This window comes from Condylura cristata, unplaced genomic scaffold (genome assembly GCF_000260355.1).
Source record: "Condylura cristata isolate star-nosed mole 26May11 unplaced genomic scaffold, ConCri1.0 scaffold00004, whole genome shotgun sequence".
Lineage (NCBI taxonomy): Eukaryota > Metazoa > Chordata > Mammalia > Eulipotyphla > Talpidae > Condylura > Condylura cristata.
Window position 1 is genome coordinate 61,484,387 of NW_004567105.1, and position 22,509 is coordinate 61,506,895.

Consider the following 22,509-nt stretch of genomic DNA (forward strand, 5'->3'; position numbering starts at 1 on the left):
CCATTTTCACAACATATACCAGGCAGTTCTACTAGCTGTGTTGCAGGATATAAGGTTAATGATTTTGTAAGGCAGGTATTATTGTTATCCCTGTTTTTAAGTTTGTGAAGGTAAATGCCAAGATAATAATTTTGTCTCAATCCCATCGAACGTAGTGAAAATTTCTTCTTTGAAGACTACTTTAAAGAAGTTCAGTGCAATATTACTTTTACACAATGTAAACAAACTAATAAAATACCTCACTGAGATGAAAACTAAGGAAAATTTATTTTTAAAACAGACAATCACGTACAAATGGGTTTACAGGCAAATTCTACCAGACATTTAAGGAGGAAGGAAGTTATATCAATTTTCTACAATCTCTTCCAAAAGGTAGAGGGCAAACTTTCTCATTCAATAAGGCTAGCATTGCCCTAATACCAAAATCACACAAAGACATTACAAAAAACAAAAAACAAAAAACTCTCATGAACATAGATGCAAAGTCCTCAATAAAATATTAGCAAATTCAATCCAAAATTATAGAAAGAATTATATAGGCCCTCCCTGGTGGCGCAGTGGGTTAAAGCACAGCACTGAGAAGCTAAAGCCACTTCCGCTTGAGTTCGATTCCCGCCTGTCCTGGAGGTGACCACATGGCATGGCAGACTTCTCCTGACCTGCCCGCTGCTCCGCTCAGCAGTGTACTTCGTCGATCTGCCTGTTCTGCTCCCCACTTTGTCTCTGGTGAAGCCTCTCACCGCCCCTGAGCCTCCGGCCTATACCCCAGTTCTGTATGAACAAATAAATAAATCTTAAAAAAAAAAAGAATTATACACAATGCTAACATGTGTTTTATTCTAGACATGCTAGGCTAGTTGAACATTTGGAAGTCAGTTAATATACCCCATTACATTAGCAGAAGAACTAGCTTAAGAAAGAGAATGATATGAGCATATCAATAGTTTTCAAAAAATATTTGACAAAAATGCTCATTCATAATAAAAAAAAAACTCTCAAAAAGTAGGAAATAGAGCAGAACTTCCTTAATTTGATAGAAAACATTACAAAAACCCCAAAGCTAACATCATGCTTAATAGTGGGAAACTAAAAGCTTTCTAAATAAAACCAGAAACAAAGCAAGGATGTCCCCTCTCTTCTAACCATAACATTACACTAGATGTCCTAGCTAATGAAATAAAACAAGGAAATTAAAATGTACATGTAAGAAAAAAAGAAATAAAATTGTCTTTGCTCAGAGCTATTCAAAATCCAAAAGAATAGAAAAACGATTATAGCAACATTTCAGAATAAAGATTAACATATAAAAGTCAAACACTTATTTACACGTATGAACAATGAAAAATGGAATTTGAACCACAGTACCATTTATATTAGCACTCCCCCTTCAGATTGAATACTTAAGTATAAATCTAACAGAATATGTACAAGAGTTATATATACTTCAAGTACCTAAATCTGCACATTTACTGCATATTTTATTAAAGGTGTTATATTTAGGGCCCTCTCTCATGGACAATGGGTAAGCACAGCACCAGGAAGCTCTCCACCCAGACAGGAGCTGACCCACATGGTGCAGCAGACCGGTCTGTCCCACTCACTGCTCCCCTCAGCAGTGTATTTCAGTGGATCTGCCTGTTCTGCTCCCCACTCTCCCTCTGGTGAATCCCCTCACCCATCCCCCACTCTGGTCTCTACCCTAGTTCTTGCATGAATATAAAACTCCTTAAAAGATAAAAAGAAGTGTTATATTTAAGTAAATAAAGGATTCCAGATTCTCATGGTTATTTTTTGATAGTCTTGGGTTTTCTCCCAACCACACTAGCAGAAATTTCCCCTTCTAGAGTGGATCTTTAGAATTCAAACCATTTTATACAAATCACTACAAGAATACTAAGGACATTGTTACTAGGCATTACCTAGATGCTATATTGTCTACTAACTGTCATTTCTATTTATGCTGATAGAGAGTAAGTTATATATTCTGTGGCTTGGGAATTAGAATGACTTCTTCCAGGGTTTCAGACCTAACATTCTTTTTTTTAAAGATTTATTTATCTACAGAGGATTCACCAGAGACAGAGTGGGAAGCCGAACATGCAGCCTGACTGAAATACACTGATGAGGGGAGCAGCCCACGGAACAGCAGGGTCGGGAGAAGGTGCTGCACATTGTGGGTCACCTCCCCAGTGGGGACTCCAGCTCTGCTACAGTGGCTGCGGGCCACTTAATGGTGCTGCTCTTTAACCCGTTGCGCCACCAAGGAGGGCCCCAAACTTAACTTATTAAGAGGTTTCTTAAACGTGTTTAAGAAATCCCATGATTACACCCTTTGACTAGGGCTAAGAACCACATGGGACTTGAGGTGCTCAGTCTCAGGTTTATCCGTCTTGTGCATTTACCAGTCTCCTACCTCTAGAGGCTTAAGTTCCCAGAAAGCAAAAAGCCATCTGCCGAAGGCGCTCCTCGCAGAGCGCTTTGTTACAACACTAGTAGTAACGAGGTAACCCTCCTCAGCTAGGACACTGGTCTTTCTGCGGTAAAGGAACTTGAGTGCACACACTGAAAACGGTCCAGGGCAGGGTTTCCTCCTCCTCTCATTTCCCACTCCTACTTAAGGAAGCTAAGGAAGGGAAGGTTGAGTGTAAGCAGGGATGCAACTGTTCCCACAGGGTCCCGAGGTGGGTAGCAGAGGACCGAGTGTGCTGGAGACGGCCCTGAAGGGCAGAGCCCCTCCCTCCCACCCTGTCTGCACCTCCCCGTAGAGTCCTTCTGAGACCCCTCCTGAGCCTCCAGTCGTCACAGGAAACGCTGATCTTTGCTTCAGACTTCGTGGCCTCTCTGGCTTTGACCAGGCCCTCAAATTCATCCAGACTCCTCTCTCATTATAGCTCTCCTCATCCAGGAGACACGCGCTGGGCTCCTAGACATCATTCCGACGTCCTTCCCAGAGCCTCTTAGGGACTTTTCATAATAATCATCCAAGTGGGCTTCCCATTCCACCCTGGCTTCCGGGCCTTGTGTCTCCCCAGGGGCGGCCCCCAGAAAATCTGACAAAAACAACTAAGGATGACCACAGAGGTCTCTGACGAGCCAAAGCGCCTTCAGTCATAAGGGAAGAAAGGGCGGCTGCGAACTCCGAGGCAAGGCTCAAGTGAAGAACCCATGGTCTCGCAAAACTCTAAGTCCGGGATAATGCTCAAAGGTTCCGCAAGTCCCCCTAAGGTCCCCCTTCCTCAAACCACCCCCCCGCCCCGCCCCCTGCATTCCACCCTCCCAGTTGGCCCAATCCAGACCCCCATTCTCCACCTCTGACAGCCGGCATGCGCCCTGGGGCTGCGCTGATTTGACCGAGGGCTTGCTGGGTCCTGACAGAGGTACCTAAGCGTGCGCGGCCCCGCCCCCAGGTCAGCTCTGACCAATGAGGATCACCCTCTGTCCTCTGGCCCCGCCCCACTGCCGCACGCGATTAACGGTTTTAACGGTCCTGACAATTTGAAATGGGAGGGCCTCCCGCGGCTGGCCACGTCCCTCAGACCAGAAACTGCCACACGCTCCATATCGCCCTCCTACCTCTTAAGATACACTCTCGCTTCCACCCATCCACAACCCTTCTGCACCCCCTCAGCCAATGCAGACCGGGTCTCGACTCACCTGACAGATACCCTGCTGTTTGTGGACTGGGCTTGGTGGTCAGGAGTGAGAGCTGCTCAAGGAGGCAACCAGCAAAGGGGCACGCAGAATTGGGGGCCGGAAGGGAAGGGTAAGAGGAAAGAAATCACCCAGGGTTCCTGACCTGCTAGACTGGGGGAGGCTGACAGTAGTGTGGACAAGGGCTGAGGGTGTAGGGCCTGAGGGATCTCTAACTCCGCCTTTGATAGTGAAAGATGAGTGGTGAACTCCACGAATCAGGATGAGTCCAGCAATGAAGTATGGATGGGAAACAGATTGTCTTGAGCCCTGGGATTTTACAGATCCAGAGGAGGAAAAAGCAGAAAGGGAATTGGCGTATTTGTGGTCAGGGACAGAGAAGGACTCCAGAAAACTGTAGTGGAAGCTCCGGGCTATCCCTTGAAAGGAGGAGGCGGCAGCCATCAGCTATGTCAAATGCTGCAGATACATGGTCAGGGAAGGCGGTGATCTTGACAGCAGCAGTTTTAGTGGCATAGTGGGGTGAAAACCTGACTAGCGGGCCCTCTCTGGTGGCGCAACGGGTTAAAGCTCAGTGCTACGGAGCTAGGAGCAAGCCGCAGCTGCTTCAGTGCCAGTCTGATCCCTACCCCAGAGGTGACCCACATGGCGCAGCAGACCTCTTCTGACCTGCCCTCTCAGTGTACTCAGCAGTGTACTTGTCATTCTGCCTGTCCTGCTCCCCACTCTGTCTCTGGTGAGTCCTCTCACTGCCCTTGCACCTCTGGGCTGTATGCATAAATAAATCTTAAAAAAAAAAAAAAAAAAAAAAGAACAGGCAAAATCCAGAACACTGACAACACAAAAGGTTGGTGAGGTGGTGGCACAATGGGTTCTCTTATTCATTGCTGATGGGAATGCTACTTACAGCCACTTTGGCAGTTTGTTTCAAAAATTAAACATACTCTTACCATAGGGTCTAGCAGTTATGCTCTATGGCATTTACCCAAAGGAGTTGAAAACTTCCCGTCCATACGAAAGCCAAGTACATGAATATTTACAACACCTTCATTAATAATTGCAAAACTTGAAAATTAAGCACAATGTGACTTTCAGTATATGAATGGGTAAACAAACTTATACATCCAGATAATGGAATATTATTGTGGAAAGGAGTGCTCAAAGTTTCTTGTACTATGTTTATTCTGCTTTACTGCACTGTAATTCCACATTACTGAAGTTTTAACTTAAAAAAAAAACAACAAAACAAAACACTGGGCCCTTCCTAGGCACAACAAGTTAAAGCACAGCAATGAAGCCACTGAAGCATGAGTTCGATCCCCCCAACAGGGAGGTGACCTTCATGGTGTGGCAGACCTCTCCTGACCTGCTTGCTGCTCCCCTCAGCAGTGTATTTCAGTACATCTGCCTGTTCTGCATCCCATCTGTCCCTGGTGATTCCGCCCCCTGCAACTCTGGCCTGTACCCCAGTTCTTATATACATAAATAAATAAATCTAAAAAAAATACTTTTTTGACTAGCAAGAACCAGTTTCCATTTATATATAACCTTCTCTAAGAACTGTGCAAAGGTATTTTTACCTCTTCTCTCCATAGTAACCAAGATAAGTTTGGCTAAAAGCCATTGAACTCTTAAGGAAAAATAGTCTATAACCTATAGATTCGATGGTTTCTATAATCCTGTCATTTTTCCCCTTTAAAGCCCCCTTAAAGATCCCAGCGAGACAGTATGAGGCTGACTCTTGAGTTTGTGCTCCTGATTTGCAAATCTAAAACACTTCCTCAAAGTATTTTAGCCTCATGCTTTTCTCAATGGATATTTTTAATTGAGCTAACCAGCTATGAAAAGATAGATTTTGCAGAATTTGGATTCCCAACTTTGGGCTAATGGCAAAACCCCTCAAAGGTCCAGACTCTGAACCTTTATTTTGTACTCCTGAATGCCCAAGCTTTGGATTCAGGAACACTGCTCTCAGCACTGCCTTAGGGAAGCCAGACCCCAGAAAGTTTTTCCAAACCTGTGTATATGAGAAACAGAAAGTCAGTCTGGAAGTGTTACTTCAATTACTAGAATCAGAAATGCAGCTCATCATATATCTCTCCAAATAAACAGCAGTAGGGGCTGGTCACTGTGTTTGCAGGCATGGCCTTCTGCATGATGCAGAGAAATTTACCTTAGATCAGCTATCACTGCATATATTATATATGAATCATGCCAGATTTTAATAATTTTCTGTCTATTGCTACATCATAATATGGAACAATGATAATATGTATTCTTATTACTCACAACAATGTGTCTATCTTTGCATAATTTCAATGAAGAATTTTACTTGTTATTCATCAGAAAATTGGAACTATGATTTCATTAAGCAGGATTTTATTAAAATGCCATAGTTCAAACCTTCTGGGAGTTGAGACTGAGCAAAACCAAGAACAAAAGAGCCTGCCATCTTCCCTGTAGGGTTCTAAAAACCTCCCAGTAGGAAAGTTTTCCTCCATTGGCAGTCCTGGGGACCTGAGAGCGAAAATATTGCAGGAGTGGTCTTGTGATATCATCCTATGTCATGACTCTCAAGGCCTGGACATACCAAATATTGAAAACTCAATCTAAGATCTGTTATGGAAAGTTCCAACAGAGTCAACAGAAAGTTTCCTTGGATATTTTGCCCTATGGGCTTGTGCAAAAAAACATGTAAAATAGATTGGAATTAGATTTAATTTACAGATGCATCTTGCTTTATTATTTGGTAAAATTAGGAGGAAGTTTCAAAAATTATTTTTGTAGCATATTTCTCAACCATTTTTGAGTAGTTTTTTTTCTTTTTTTTTTTGTTTAAACAGATTGATTATTGTCTAGAAGTCATGACTGACTGCTACTTTCTTTTAATACACTGCAGCCCCAGTGAAAACTGTCTTTTGAGACTACACCCCAGCATCCAGCTTTCATTTCCATAGAAATGGAAACAGAAAATCGAGAGAAGGGAAATTGTATGGGGAACAGTGAGGAGCAACCTCCAAACAGGTGGGTGGGGCTTTTGCCAACTCAAAGGTAGAAAGTGTGGCTTCCCAGACTCCACCCTCTGAGTAGGAATTGATGGGAAATAGGAGTGGAGCTGGGGCTTTTGGCAGTTGAACCTCTGGGCTTTGGCAATTAAGCTACTGGTGTGTAGGGGTGTCTGTGGAGAAGCTGCCAGCTTGCCTCGTGCAACTTCAGCTTGGACCTCCTTCTCTACTCAGCAGAAGCTATCTGGGATAGGACAGATGGCATCTGGCTATGGGCCAGCCTGTAAGTTCCCCCTCTCTTTTTCTGCTCTCTCTTTTCTCAGTCCCTATGTAAATAAATCCTGTTATTGTTGTTTCTCACCATGTTTCTGCTTTTGTGTCTGTCCTGTGTGTTTAGCATGTGGTTGTGGTCCCACCAAGCAGGTCAGTACCCCCTGGTTTGTTCCATTTCATTTACAGTCCCCCCATGTAGATGCTACCGGTGAGAACATGGGAGAGGGGATCTCCAAGGTGACTATCACACTTCATATTCTGACTAGTAGGGCTTTTGCCAAGGACATCAGCAGGGTGTGAGCATTTCCTATGGTTGAATTTTTCATTGGCACATGTTTAGAGGCTGATTGCCATCTTCTTTTGGCTAGAAAAATGGGCAAACTGTTCACATCCTCATGTTGCAAATGAGAGAATTTCCCCAAGGGTAGCTTAGAATGGAACCGTGATGTCAAGTATTTGTCTGCTTCCTCATTTGCTCCTCTTTTATGTATGTGTTCCTCCTTCATTCAGGTCCTCACAATATTCGTCTGCTATAGCATTCCCCACCACCACAAACTTCTGAGAGAAATCAACAGAACCTTATTCTGAAGCAGCATTTTTATCCTAAAAGCCACTAATCCCTTTAACATTTTTTTTTCTGACACCATGGAATGTTTTCTAAATTTATATTGCCAGCAATAAGGTTGCACAGCTTTAAAAATGCAAGATTCACTTCTAAAATGTTTTAATATTTCATTGCCTGATTCGTCAAACTGCACTTTGGAGATTTGTATTTTTATATGTGACTCTCCCAGGCTGTCAGTGCTGAGGGGCAGATTTCTTTCATAGAAAAGTCAAAAGGACAGGAATCACAGAGGGGTAACAGCCTGGATGCTGCCTCAACAATCAGCAGCATTATGCTGTCACTACCTCCCTTTGTCACTAAGCAACAAGAAGTTGACCTCCTCACATTTAGCCTCAAAAGTCAAGAGGAAAATTTGCCTTTTCTACTACTTCCTTGGAAAGATGCAAGAAGCTATAGTGGGCTCTTGGGTAAGAGTGTACTTTGCAGTTAGTCCTGTCCCCTGACCCTAGGATAATACCTGAAATTTATTTTCCTTTTTTAAAAAGATTTATGTATTTATGAATACAAGAACTGGGGTGTAGGCCAGAAATATAGGGGGTGGAAGGTTGAAAGGATTCACTGGAGACAGAGTGAGGAGCATAACAGTCTGATGTATTGAAATATACTGCTGAGGGGAGCAGCAGGCCAGACAGGAAAGGTCTTCTGTACCCTGTGGGTCAGCTTCCTGGCCAGCCTGGGATCAAACTCCTGCTTCAGTAGCTGGTGATAGGTCGATAGCACTGTGTTTAATAAACCCTGTGCCAACAGGGAGGCCTAGAACCTGAAATTTAAATAAGTCATGAGAGCAAAGTGAAAAGGGTTTCATTCTTCATCCAGGCTAGTGGAGGATGTTGAATTGCCCACTTCCCCTTTGTCTCCTGAGGTCACCCCTGGAATCTATCTAGTCTTTCTGTCACCATGCCTTAGCCTATGTATTATGATATCATGTCAACTAATTGAACCTCTAAGTCTTCCGGTCACTCTATTTATTCCTAGTCATTTATTCCTATTGATAGCCCCAACTTCTGGAGTTTCACTGTGCTTTATACTGAGGACATCTTGAGAGCAAAGTGTGTTTTCTTGTGTATGCCCCATACTTGTGCCCTGAAATACAGGACTGTCTCATTAAATACCTTTGAACTAAACTAAATGGAGAGTAAGAGCTGTTTGACAGATAGTAGAAAAATGGAGAGACAAGTAATGTGACCTACGCTCTCAGTGGCATGAAAAGATCAGGAGTTTCCCAGTTGTATTGACAAGCCCAACATCATGGCCAGAGGCTAGTTTAGGACATGTTATTTGTACTCAGGGCCATGATCATGGTGAACTGGACACCTGTCCTCTTCAGGGAGCACTCAGGATAGACAGTTTGAGCTATAAGTATCCCCTACTCAGACAGTCATTCAAAGAGTGCCCGTTTAATTACATCAACATAGTTAAGCTCCTCCTTAGATCCCCAACAGGTACTCATATCTGTGTTCTGCCATATCTGCCTCTTAAATTTTCGCCAGCACTGTTGGTATATTTTTTTAACTAAAGTATTTCTTTTTTAATTTGATACACCAAGAGCTAGCATTGCTTCTGCCACAAGGTAGGTATCTTGAATGACCAATTCAAGAAAGTTCATTTAATCCAACTTAATGAAGCCTAAATTTTTCATGTACTAGTGGAACCACATCGAGTTCCTATTTTATCTCCTGATCAAACTGTGTTGTTTGGAGCAGACGTGGTAAGAGCAAGAACCCTGGCCAGATTTTCTCAGGTGGCTCCAGCAGAGCTGTCGGTGGCCCATCTTGCTATCTCAGGTGCTACAAGGCAAAGGGCAGTGAAGTATTTGTTTTGGAAAGTTCATCCTTTGCTAAAGTGCTCCAGTTTCAGAATCTTCTTGATCCTGAATAACAAAGTGTGGCAAATAGGTGTTCACAGCTTTGTCAATGGATGCGGAAGCTGATCTGTTCATCCTTCCTCTTCAGGGACCCCTGATTTACTCTTAACATTGGGGGGAAGGACCATACCACCAGACAGGGGTCCTCAAAATGGCTCAGCGTTCTAAGTCACCCCAACTCAGAATCTGACTGGTTGCCCTGTTGAAACATCTTCCATGACTCTTAGAAGAAAATCAGTATTCCTAATCTAGTATAGGCCTTGTCTCTCCCTGATCTCATCTCACTTCTCACCAGTTTAACACAATCTTTCAGTAAAATGCCTCTCTGTTTCTTCCAACACGTCTCCCTCTGGACTTTGGACTTTTGCCAGTGCAGTTATTGCTGCATAGAATGCTCTTCTACTGTTCCTTTCATGACTGACTCTCCTCATGTTTCTGTCCTCTGTCCCTTGTCATAAGGGGACTGCCCTTGTTCCTGGCCACTCTTGGTCTAGTTATTTCTTCTGTGACCCTACTTGCTCTGACTCTGACTCTGCCACCAGAAGGAATGTTTATAGGGCCCAGGACTGTTCTGTCTTCTCTCTGATTTCTCCCCAGCCCATATTATATCTAAAGAATGAGGGTGCAGGCCAGAGGCTAAGAGGATTCACCAAAGACAGAGTAGGGAGCAGAACAGGCATTTTACTGAAATACACTACTGAGGGAAGCAGTGGACAGACCAGGAGAGGTCTGCTGTGCCATGTGGGTCAGCTCCCTGGCCAGGAGTCAAGCTCATGCTGTAGTGGCCACAGATAACTTCATAGTGCTGTACTTTAACCTGTTGCACCACCAGGGAGGGCCCCAAATTAGGATCTTATTCTTAGTGCTGCGTTTTAATCCACTGTGCCACCAGGGAGGGCCCAAATTAGGATCTTATTAAAGAAAAAGAAAGAAGAAGGAATAGTGCTGCTTTCCTCACACATACACACAGCCCTCCCCAGTGAACCAGTTCTGTTGAGGTCAACTGTTCCAATGAGGACTGGTGGCCACCTCTCTGCTGGCCCTTGTCCAGGGAAGTGCCACCTCCCAAAGTCTTTCTGTTTTGTCAGGAACTCCCAGGCGAGGCTTTTGATCTGGGGTCTCTGAGTGGGGGTTTAGATGAGATTCACCCTCCTATCTGCCTTGTTATAGCACAACACTGGCTTCTATGGGCACTACAGAGGCCGATTCAAGAGTGAAAGTGCTCAAGAATACCGCCTTGCAGCCAAGCCCCAGCCTCCGACAGTATTCCTACGGCGATGTCAGGTACAAAGCCACCATGGGGAAGCTGGGGTGGCTGGGTAAACTTTTGACTTTGCTTAGGCCTGTATCATCCCCAGCCCTACTGTAGCTGGATGAACACATGAAGCCAGTCTATCCCAAGACATACATGAGGTCTGGCCCACTCTTCCTGAAATGTCAGGGGTTCTCACTACAGACAAGGTGAAAGAGATCCAACACCAGGCTGGACCATCTTGCTCAACATTCCTTTTAGATGGGGGAAGGGTCAGGGCCCAGGTGAAAGTGAAAGGTCATAGGGAGAAATCCTCTAGAACACAGGAAGTAAGACAACTGCACTCAAGCCTAGATGTCTTGATGCCTTGAGCTTCATAGTCCAAGGATTCAAGTGTGAGTGGGAGGTTTCCTCTGGTCAAGGAAGAGGCATAGAAAGTGATTGGGTACCCACCCACATGTCTGGTCAAGGAAGCCTAGAAGTTAGTAATTAGTAGCAAAGGTGGCTGGAAAGGCTTCCAGACAACAGGAGAGTCAGAGGAGCTCAGGTCCTCTACTGCCTTGAGGCCTGGAGATAAGGAGGAGGAACTGTGCATATACAGAGTCCCAAAAGTAAAAAGAAAGCTCAAAACAAGAGAACTTGGAGGATGTGCATGTAAGCACACAAAGGAACAGATGTGGCAGCTACAGGGCAATGTGCTCTTACAGGTGTGTCACAACCAAATGATCAGTACTGCCTGACAAAGGGACTAATGGAAGGCTTGACTCCAAGAACCCAGAATGAAAGAGTGGTGTGGACAGAGCCAGCTTGAGACAGCAAGTGGTAGTTTTAGGTGGGAAGGCATGGCCAAGAGAGGTCTGGGAGGAAGCCCAAAGAAGAAATGCTTCTTACCTCCTTCCATCTACCCCTTCCCAGGGCGTCCCAGTGGTCAAAGGGAAGGCAGCCTGGTGAGCAGTACAGGCAGGCCTAGGTAGGAATAGGGCTGAGGAGGCCCAGAACATGCTCTGCCCACTTAAGTTTCTTATTTCCCAGCCTCTATTTGATTTGATTTCCCAGTTCATATTTTATTTGTAAATGTATTCTCCAGGAATTTCTTTCCCAGTCAACAACAGGAACTCGGTGGCTGCCATGTTATAAAACTGACCTTCCTTAGTATTCCCAGTAGGTTGCTTGGCTTTGCCCACTGAGCCAGACCCACATGCAGCTCCAGACTCCTCATCTGGGGTCATCTCCCCTTTGAGAATGATGGGGCTTGAATAGCACAGGCATAGAGGCAATCTGGGGACTCTGTTGGGTGTTTGGATTAGCCCTCAGGGCAGCTCTTGTCCTAAAGGCTGGAATATCCCCCTCTCAATCTGGAACAGGAAGGAAGGAACAGAAAAGGAGACATGTTTTAACAGAAGGGAAGACTTGCTACATAAAGCATTTACTGGCATTATCAGCACCCCCATGTATCATGATCTGTGTGTCTTGAGTTCAGGTTGTCTCATGGCTCTTTCTAGGTCTAAAGCTGTGTTAATGTGTGGGACTGCTCAGAAAAGATGCATATTATTAGCTGAGATACCAGGTTTCAGCTGACTGAGTGGAATAATTGTTGAAAATGTTCCAAGATGTAGCATTCACTTTCCTTTGCTTTGGGGCAGAAAGAAATTTTGCCAATATGATTCAGATGCAAGAATTTTTTTTCTCTTTTCTCTTAAAATAGATGAATTTATTTCTAGCTTCACCTATCTGACCCTTTGCAAATCCTAGTTCTGTTTATTCTTGAGGTCAGATAAGAGTCCAAGGTAGTTCTTTGGTGCTCCAGCAACCCCCCACAACCATGCCTCCATCTGCTGCAGCACCCCACTGACAGCAGTCTGCCTGCCTCCTACTGTCCCATGCACAAACACTGTCCCATGCCAAGAAATTGCCCCCTCTTGGACTAGAACCCCAGTTCAAGCCCCACCTACTCAGAGGGGACCATGGGTTTCACCATTTGGGTGGAAAAGGTGTCCTGGCTGGTTTTGAAGCAAAGATGCAGATAAAATTATCCTCAGGGGCAAGAATTCTCAGAACAGCCTGGGTGGAGCGGAAATAACTGCACTTCTCACCAAGCTCCCACAGTTGTGAGAACAAAACTTGAATCAGTGGGAGTCAATAGTTATCCTGCCACTGTAACAATAGTGGATTTCAAAGTCAGAGCTGCCTCCACCGAAGTATCCACATTTTAGGGCTATATAAAATTCTATAGCTGAGGATAGAGAAGGGAGAGAGGTTTGCAAGTCGATTAGAACTTGCCCAGATCCCCAGGGTTTTTTTAATTAAAAATTTTTACTGAGATTATTGTAAGTTCATAAACAGCTATAAATAATACAATTTTCTTCCATACTTTGCCCAGTGGTAACATTTTGCAAAGCTTTAGTAAAATATCCCAACCAGGAAATTCACAGAGGCCAAACACCCATCTTCCTGTTTCCCATTTACCTGTGCTCATCTCTGTGTATATAAAGTTCTGTAAGAGCTAGCACCTGTGTAGGTTTGTGTATCCACCACCACTGTCAAGATATTAACGTCACAAGAATCTCCAGGACTGCCCCTTTATGATCACACCACCAGCCTCCCACTCCCATACTTTTCCCTGTCCCTAACCTCTGGTAAGCACTAATATCTCCAACATTTCTAAAATTGTATCACTCCAGAAATATTTTATAAATAGAAGAATACATTAGATAATCTTTGGGTATTGGCTTTTCTTGCTCAGTATAATTTCTTAGAGATTCTTCCAAGTTGTTCTATCAGTGATTTGTTGGTTTTTTTTTTTCTGTTACTGAATAGTGAATGTGTATATATATATGTACACACACACACACACACACACACACACACACACCCTTTACCCACCCATTAAGAGATACCCAGGCTGATTTCATTTTTTGGCTTCTATAAATAAAGCTGCTTATAAACATTTGCTCACAGGCTTTTGAGAGTAAATGTCAGTTTTCATTTATTTGGGTAAATGCCTAGGGGTGCAATTACTAGGCCATAGGTAGTTGCATGTCTTGTTGTTGTTGTTTTTCTTTTTTAAGATTTTATTTATTTAAACATACAAGAACTGGGGTACAGGCGAGAGGTGCAGGGGGTGAGAGAACCCACCAGAGACAAAGTGGGGAGCAGAACAGGCAGATGTACTGAAATACACTGCTGAGGGGCGCAGTGGGCTGGTCAGGAGAAGTCTGCATACCATATGGGTCACCTCCCTGGCCAGGAACCATATACCCCATGCTGCAGTGGCTGTGGACAGCCTCACAGTGCTGTGCCTTAACCTGTTGTGCCATGAGGGAGGGCCCTGCATCTCTAGTTTTTTAAAAAAATAAACCATGAAAATGCTTTCTAGAATGGTGGTATTATTTTACATTCCCATCAGCAACGTATAAATAATCCAGGTTTCTCTGCATACTCACCAAAATTCAGTGTTTTGGGTTTTTTTTTTTAATTTTTAAGTCATTCTGATTTAATTTGTATTTCCCTAATGTTTAATGATCTTACCATCTGTTAATCTTCTTTGGTGAAGTCTTCAGGTCATTCACCCCCATTTTTCTTTGGAATTGAGAGTTGAGAGAATTCTTTATATATTCTAGATACTAATCCTTTATTGGACATGTAATTTATTAATATTTTCTGTCTTATCTTGTCTTTTCATGCTATCCACATGTACTCCCATTGAGCAAGACTTGATGAGGCTGATGAGGCCTAACTTTATCAACTGTTACTTTCATGGCTCTTACCTTTTGGGTCAAGTCTAAGGATTCTTTACCTAGCTCTAGGCTCTGAGGATGTCCTCCTGCTCTTTTCTAAAAGGGCCCTGGGTCCTTTACTTTGCAGGAAATGAAAGACTAGGACAGCTGGCTTCCCACCTCATGGAGCTTTCATTCTGTTGGAGGCTACCAGCAATTACGGCAGCTATTCCAAGGAGGAGCTTGTTAAAGACACATAACAACAGAGGCTACCCTAAAAATTATGATTCGAGGATCTAGGGTAGAACTGGCCCCTGCCTGTTATGCAGGAATCTGCTCACAGCTCTGGCTCATAACCCAACCCAGCAAAGCCTGATCTACCAGAGTAGGCACTTTGTTCAGATCTGCAGCTGGAGAGGCCTAGTGACTGACAAAGAGGGGTTCTGGGGGGCAGAGACCAGGCACAAAGGAAAGGTGAACAGTCTTAGCAAAGATTGCTGCTGAAGTCGAGAGATGGTCTTCCTCTGCCTGGGAATGGGTTGTTGCCCTCTGGCCCCAGCTGGCCCAAAAGAGATGCCCTAGGGACCTTCTGTCCCTATTCATTGATACAACAGCAAACAGGTGTTGAGAACAGTGCTAGGTACTCTTCTCATTAGTGTTGGAGTTATTGCTGTGAGAAAGACAGTAATCTTTGCCTACAAGGATCTTATGTTCTAATCAGGGGCATGAGATGATAAGCGGTAAGTAGCATGCTATATAATCATATAGTATATTAGAAGATGAAAATGAAGAGACTGCTAATGTAGTACTCAAGTACTCCCAAAAGACAGGTTAGAAGTCATGGCCATCTGGGAGAAGGGCCAGGTGGAAGGAAACAGATCTGAGATGGGAGCATCTAACATGTTAAAGGAGCAGTGAGGAGGCTGGAGTCAACAGATGCCTCAAAGTCTTTTGGATCTCATGAACCACAATGATGACTTTAACTGATAAACAAAAGGAACTGTTTGTGGCTTCTCAGCATACAAAAGATGTGTGGTGGGACTTACTTATCAAAATAATCGTTCTGGCTACTGAGAGGACAATAGCCGGAGGGGCAAGGTAAGAAGCAAGGAATGGGGGAAAACTGCTTACAATCGTTCAGTCAAGAGTAGAAAGTGACTAAGAACAAGGAAAGCAGTGACCCCACTGGAGTGTTCCTATCCTGGGTATATAGCAAAGGAAGCATCCCCAGGATGTGGACTACGAATGAAAAAGGAGTGAGGTGTTTGGCAGGACCTAGCTGCCATGACCCAAGCTGGGAGGGCTATAAGGGGGTGAGGTTGGGGGAATGACCCAAAGCTCAGTCATGATTTGGGGAGATGGTTGTTAGACATCTACATGGAGATGTGGAGTAGGTCGTTGATTATTGCGTCTGGAGTTCAAGAGGGAGATTAATCTAGAGACAGAAATGTCATTTTCTGGGTGATTCATAGGACCAGGAACGTGGCCCTTATTGGTAAGGGAGACAGCGGAGGAAAGAGAACTCAAGCCTAGTCCTGGGAGATCTAAAGTTAAAGGGCCCATTGTGAAACTTGAACCTATGTTAGGGTGTCCTGGAAACTGCTTTAGCCCCTTCCTTTCTCAATCAGTAGCCCCAGAGGCCTCTGGTTTGGGGGCAAGTGCCAGGATGACATGTTCCAGTAGTGAGGCATTGCTTTCATTTTTATCTGCCCTTTCAAGGTGTTTGGCAGCTTAGCAGTGTAGGGGCAATAACTCCTAGCAGCTCCCCTCTAGTGTGAGTACTGTCTTGAGAGCAGTAAATTTCATTTTCCCTCATTCACCTCCTTTCTCACTGTCTTTCAAGGAGCCACCACAGCAACACTCCTTCTCCAAGCATGACAACCGAACTTCCTTCGACAAAGTGAGTGCTGGAGAGGAGAGTGGGTAAGCCCCCAGCCCAGATGGAAGTTAAGGTAGCATGGAGAGGATAAGGCATCCAGGGAGGGATAACTCATTATACAGAGGTCTGTCTTCCTGACAACTTCTCTTTAGGACAGCCCATTCCCCCGAACAAAGGGAGCTCTGTTTTGGTGTCCTCCTCCAGTTTGCCTGATAATGTGCAAATACCCTAGGAGCTACTACTGATTTCTGGGGGGGATTCACTCTAGAATAGAAAGCATGGCTGAGAAGGCCAAAGAAGACAGGGCACAAGCCAGGCTTAGGTGTAGGAGGGATCAAGAAAGTGCCTGGTGCCAAGACTGTGGGCCAAGGGCCCATACCGTTGAAAAGGGCCCCTACTGCCTGCTGCAGGGAATCGGAAAGCGGAAAGACCTGGAGCGTCTGTGGCAGCAGCATACCTTTCTGCACTGGGCACCCTGTGAGCTGGAGTTACACCAGCAGCGGCCCCTTAAATCCTCCTACCAGAAAAATTTCCGGTCAGGCCCAGGATTCAGAGACCTCCCCCAGCGCCTTGTCCACTTTATGCAGCTCCAGCCTCCCCATGTCAGCACCACGTACCAGCAGAACTTCTGCCAGCCATCACGGGGTGGTCACTGTGGCAGTGACAAAGTGGGACCCCAGGCTCCAGTCACCGACACGCTGCCTGACCTCCCAGGGATCCCAAGACGCAAGCTACTGCAGCACTACCTTCATGCTGGTGTCTCCGAATGTCTAAACTGGTCCAAAGCATTAAACTAGGATGGCTGACACAGAGGCCTGTCTGTGCTTGCAGCCTAAGTGGTCTCAGAGGCAGAAAGCAGTGGGTACTGGCAGGCCCTGCAACTGGCTCCCATGACACTTGTGTAATGGACCCTGGAAGCTCTGCCACTGAGGTAAAAGGGGTGTAAGGGCCTGCAAGAGGCTAAGGGGTCCAGGGGGTTCCCTGTTTGGGTTGCATAGAACCCAGAATCTATTCTTACAGCAAACCAAACTCCGATTACCGGTCCTCAGTGCAGCTACAAGAAAAGTCAGCCAGCAAAGGCAGGAGAGGGAAGCAAGGGCTGGCAGTCTTACTTCTCAGGGAAGCCACTGCCTAGAGGTGTCTGGTAGATGGCCACACAGCCCTGCCTAAAAGACCGATTCCCCATAATTAGGACAAAGGTAGACGGCCCTGGTTACTCTCCTGCTGGACCACTCTCCCAATGGAGGTGAACATAGCCTTTGGCCTTTTGGAAAGCTGTGTGACATGAACTTGAAGGTTATCCTGACCCTGTGACATTTTCTTGTAGCTTTCTAGGCTCTTCTCTCTAAAGAGAACCCCCTAACACGCAGGACAGTAAGGGACACTATTCACACTATGTCACCAAAGAGATGCCAAGGTTTAGATGAGGCTAAGACATTAATAGGCTGGGGGCAGAGGCCAGGTCCAAGAGGCTCCTTTTGGAACCTCTCATCAAGGCCCCTAAAAAGGACCAGAGGCTGCAGGGGAAACACAGGAGTCCACACCAGGGACCACATAGCAGCAATTTTACTTCTACAGCTGAACTCCCTGGGTCCTCACAACAGCCCTGTGAGGTAGGTAGGGCAGGAAGGTTTCAGAGATCCCCATTTACAGATGAGGATGCTGAGGCACAGAGAGGTGAAATGACTTGCCCAAAGTCACACAACCAGAAAGAGCCCAAGGCCAGAGAAAGGCTGGCTTCATGCTATTCCTGCATCTACGTCTTTGTGTCCTCTGCCCTCTGAACTCTCCTGAGTCCACAGGGGCCTTCAAGGCAGAGTGCTGACAGCTGGGATTTTTCAGGACTACCCTGAAACACCATTGGGGTAGACTTGATCATCTCCAAATAGGCACTGACCCTATGAGGCAGGAAGCCAGCTCTCCCCTCCTACCACTTCCCAGTTGGACAAAGGGCTCAGTAGGTTCCAGAGCAAGAGTGGAGCTAGGCATGGTCCATGAATGAGTGGGTGTAAGTGGGTGTAAGCATATAAGTGTCTTGCACTAAAGACAAAGCCCCCCCCAAGTCTCCAAGGCAGTGTTTCCATTGCCCACCCCAGTGCCTCCCTCATCCCAGAGAGCCACAGTGAGTTTCGTCAGCAGCAAAAGCATATATATCTGCCTCTGGCACTGAGCTGCTCCATTAGACAGTTCCATTAGGCATTCAGACCCCATCACGAAGACACAGTGCCTCCACAGCTTGGCTGGGACCCTGGGCCACACCCCCAACGACAAACAGTCGGGGCCCAGCTTGCAGACTAGAGCAGGAGCAGCGGGCTGTAGGCATGGTAGGCAGTGCCTCCCAGCGCCGCCGTGCAAGGCTGAAGCCCTCCACAGAACCCAGAGGGCACGGCTGGTTTCCTGCAGGAAGGAGACAGAGACTGTAAAAAGCACAGATTGCAGGGGTTCTCCTCGTTTGCTCCCTGAGCCCAGAACATGATTGAGCAAATACCACTGCAGGATGGGTTATCAGTGCCTTACTAATCATTCTTTATTTATGTTTACTCATTTCTATTCATGTATCTATATGTCCTATTCATATCATTTGGTCATTTGCCCTGTTTCTAGGCTCGTGCTGACACAAGTGCTGAGGGATACGCCAAGAGCTGGGCCATACAGACCACACCCCACCTGGTTCACAGACTGGAAAGTTTGTCACCCTTAGAGTGCCTGGAGAAGGCAGGAGGCAATACTCAGGCTCAGGACTACTCCTTCGTGACTCCTCCCCTCCCATTTTTAGCCCCACAGAGATTCACCAAGGTCCCCAGTGTCCCCCCCATTCCCAGTCACACAGAGACTCACCAAGGCCCCCAATGGCCACGATGTGGCCCCCAAGAGAGCCAACCACAAAGTCAGCCCTCTTATCCCTCATGCGCAGACTGCGGGGCAATTTGGTCCAGGACCCTGAAGGAAAGGGAAAGAGAGATCTAGCCCCCCATACATATTCCACAGAGAACGGAAAGATAGGCCAAATCAGTCACTGCTCACCATGCTCCAGGTCAAACATCTCCACAGTGTTGACAAAGTGTGGGCGGGAATAGAAGTTGTGGGGCCCGGGCTGCTGTAGGCCACCCAAGCTAAAGACACTGCCTTCAGCCATGGCGCAGCCAGCAAAGGCCCGGCGGCTAGGTAGGCTTGGGTGCCGAGTCCAGGTACGGGCCTCCAGGTCAAAAGCCTCAAAAGCAGTCACTGGGAGCTTGCCTTGGCGGCCCCCTGCCAACAGAATTGGGGTACTCAAATGGGTTCCGCCTTTACCACTACCTCCACGCCCCTGCCCCAGCCAACCATGCCGAGCTATATACACATAGGAGTATGGATCATCCACTCCACAGACACTCAGGCACTCAGGTTTGATTTCCCAGCCTCAGCAGGACTACCAGAAGTCAGAGCCTGTGAGCAGGCCTGCTTACCCCATCAAAATTGTTCTTGTCCCACCAGACTGACTGATCTCAACTAATCCACATGTATATGGATTTCTATGGGTGGGGGGTTTCCGCGTGCTCCCCAGACCTTACCCAGGACATAGATCTTGTTCCCATGCAGAAAGGTGGAGGCCGCGTAGCAGGGTGTGGGCATGGAAGGTAGTGAAAGCCAACAGTCTCGGCGGGGCTCGTACACCCGAACCTGGGCCTGGGGGGCCGTGTCAGGGCCCATTCCCCCCAGGGCATATACCATACCATCTGCAGAGAAAAGAGTAGTTCATACTGTACCCCAGCCTGGTCAAGGCATCTCACCCAACAACTGCCTGTTCAGATCTGGGGTAACTGGAGGCCCATGTTTGTGACACTCCTCTCCAGCAGAAAAAACTCTGCTGCCATCCTAGAGTGGGGGCTGGGAGTGTTTGGATTCCCGCTCTGGCCAGGGCCCCTCCAAGTGAAAAACAAGAGGGAGCTGATCTAATTATAACCTGTCTCTGTCTCCCTGGAGACGCTATAGCAACCAAGTCTGGCATCCAAGCAGACGGTGGTCAGACCTGGAGGCCACAAGGTGGGGGCTCCCTAAGGGGAGGGGCGGTAAAAGATAATTCAAGCCATGGTTAGGGGCATAAGTGAATCTGTTTAGCATGGAGCTCGGATTAGGGAGGGAGGGTCTGGGATGGCTGAGGGGGAGAGATGGAGGGAAGGGAGGTGGGTATGAGGTGGGGTAAGAGAGGGGCTTGGATTTGCAGGATGGGGATACTGGGCTCAAGCCTGCTACACAGGAACCCTTTCAGCACCTCTACACCTCGCTCTCACTGGAGTGATTCACACCCTCAAGAGTTAGTTTGGGGGCATGTCTGGGGGGTCCTGGGGAAATGGACTAGTCAGCTGGAGGCTTCCATGGCAACTGTCCCTAAGCCAGCTTGGCCTTTACCTCAGGCTCCCTGGTGTGTATGAGTGGGGAGGGAGGGGTTGGGGGAAATCTACGCACTTGCTGGGCTCTGAGCCAAGGCTCAGCTCACCTCCCCTTCCCCTAGACTATTTATAACCCTGGGAGTCATTGGGCCACCCTCCTTGTCTCTTAGGAGAAATGGGACAAGGAGGTGCCAGCCTAGGCTCTACCTCCCACCTCACAGTAAGGAAAGGCAGTTAAGGCTGCTGAAAACCCAATTCAGAGGTAGGTAGGGGAAGAGACAAGAGGCAAAGACACAAATCCAGGGCACCCAAGCAAAAATTTCAAATCTTGCCCATTATCTGAGAGTAAGGGACCAAGTCAAGGAAGATTGGAGGGTGTTGGGGCATTGGAGGGACCTTCCTTGGGAGGCCACTCACCTCTCTCCACAGTTGCAACCCCCATGGCTGCCTGAGGGAGGGTGGCCCGACGCTCCCAGCGGCCTTCGTCAGCCAGGAAGGCCTCCACAGCAGCTACTGGGCTTTGGCCCTCATCCACACCACCCACTACAAGCACCTGCTTGCCCAGCACCACAGCAGCTGCACCAGCCCGGGCAGTGGGCAGGGGTGCCAGTGCCAGCCACGTGTGGGAGGCCATGTCCAGTTTCTCAGCAGTGTCCAGGGGCAGTCCAGCCCGGCCACAGCCTCCCAACACTAGCAGGTGCCCATCCTGATATGCCACTGTGCCATATACCCGGCAGGTGGGCATGGGTGGGAACACCTGCCAAGCAAAGGCCCGGCCACCTCCTGCAGCCATGGTGTTCACCTCCAGTGGCAGGCCATGCTATCTTCTCAGTATGCAGGCCTCACTGAGGGGTGTGATGGGGCCTCATCTTGACTCTACCAGTAGGGTCTGACCAGCCCAGGAGCCTTGCCTTGACCTGGAGGAGAAAGGGAAAACAAAGGTTCAGGACCACTGAACCGCCTCTCAGGGAACTGAAGAGCAGCCAGCCTATTACTAAGGGCAGGTGTGGCCCAAAATACTGGTGGGGGAGGCAAGGGAGGACCCACCCTTGTTGACCAGTACACCACTGTGGCGGCCGTCCAGGAGTGGGTAAGAGGGTAGACTCCTGGATACCTAGGCAATACCCCCTTCCTATGGTGCACGAGGGATTCTCCTCCAATCTCCTAGCTCCTTTTCTTCCCCTAACAATCCTTACCCTGGTACTCTGCAAGAAGCGAGTCCTATTATATCCTCCCCTTTACTGGCTTTCAGAACACTCTGGATAGCCATCAGGGTCTTCATCATCTGCTGCCAGGGATCAGACTCTAAGGTATCCTTACAACCCCCTTGGAGGCCATTCCATAGAGTTCATCTATTCCCACCAGCACAAGGCTAAGAACAGGGCGTTTTATGGAAGGTTTACCCATGCCAGGATATGGGGAAACCTGAGGGTTTCCCCATGCCTGGTCCTCAGAGTGTAGCCTCCTTGGTATGCAGAGGGAGGGAGGAAAGGGAGGTGATTTGGGGATCCCAGGAGCACACAACTATAGGGTCCCAGAGTCCAGGGCATTTTCAGGAGGCTTAGGCGTTTGGATTTCTGAGCCTTCTCAGAGCAGACCCCTAACTTCTCCTTTCCCGCAAGGGCCACACTACTAGGACCCCTGGAGCAAAGGCCTCCTGGCCCCAAACTTCCAGCTCAGGGGAGTGGGAGGGGGGGGCGGGTCCGGGTGAGTGAGCTTGGTGTTCTATATCCCGCGCCCCAAACTTCCCCTAGCGCGGCACCCGCGGGACTCACCAGCCGGGGCTTTGGCGCCGCCAGGGCACGGGGTCCGCCGTCCTGGCTCCGCTGGTACCGGCTTTGGCTGGGACTGAGGCCGGGCTCCGGTGGGGTTTC

The 22,509-nt window shown here is 47.3% G+C and overlaps 2 protein-coding genes across 2 annotated transcripts; one reads left to right on the forward strand and one right to left on the reverse strand.

Moving 5' to 3' along the window:
• The first annotated feature begins 13,979 nt into the window (after positions 1–13,979).
• Positions 13,980–17,080, forward strand: LOC101633689 (chromosome unknown open reading frame, human C3orf84). Its single transcript, XM_012720657.1, has one exon. It carries the CDS (start codon positions 16,544–16,546, stop codon positions 17,060–17,062), a length of 519 nt encoding a protein of 172 aa, XP_012576111.1. The 5' UTR covers positions 13,980–16,543; the 3' UTR covers positions 17,063–17,080.
• A 1,380-nt stretch (positions 17,081–18,460) lies between these two features.
• On the reverse strand, positions 18,461–22,509 carry KLHDC8B (kelch domain containing 8B). The gene is made up of 6 exons (XM_004676177.2): positions 22,411–22,509; positions 21,053–21,552; positions 19,817–19,981; positions 19,290–19,514; positions 19,104–19,205; positions 18,461–18,662 (listed from the first exon to the last, which is right to left on the reverse strand). The coding sequence occupies exons 2-6, from the start codon at positions 21,426–21,428 to the stop codon at positions 18,466–18,468; spliced, it is 1,065 nt and encodes a 354-aa protein (XP_004676234.1). The 5' UTR covers positions 21,429–21,552; positions 22,411–22,509; the 3' UTR covers positions 18,461–18,465.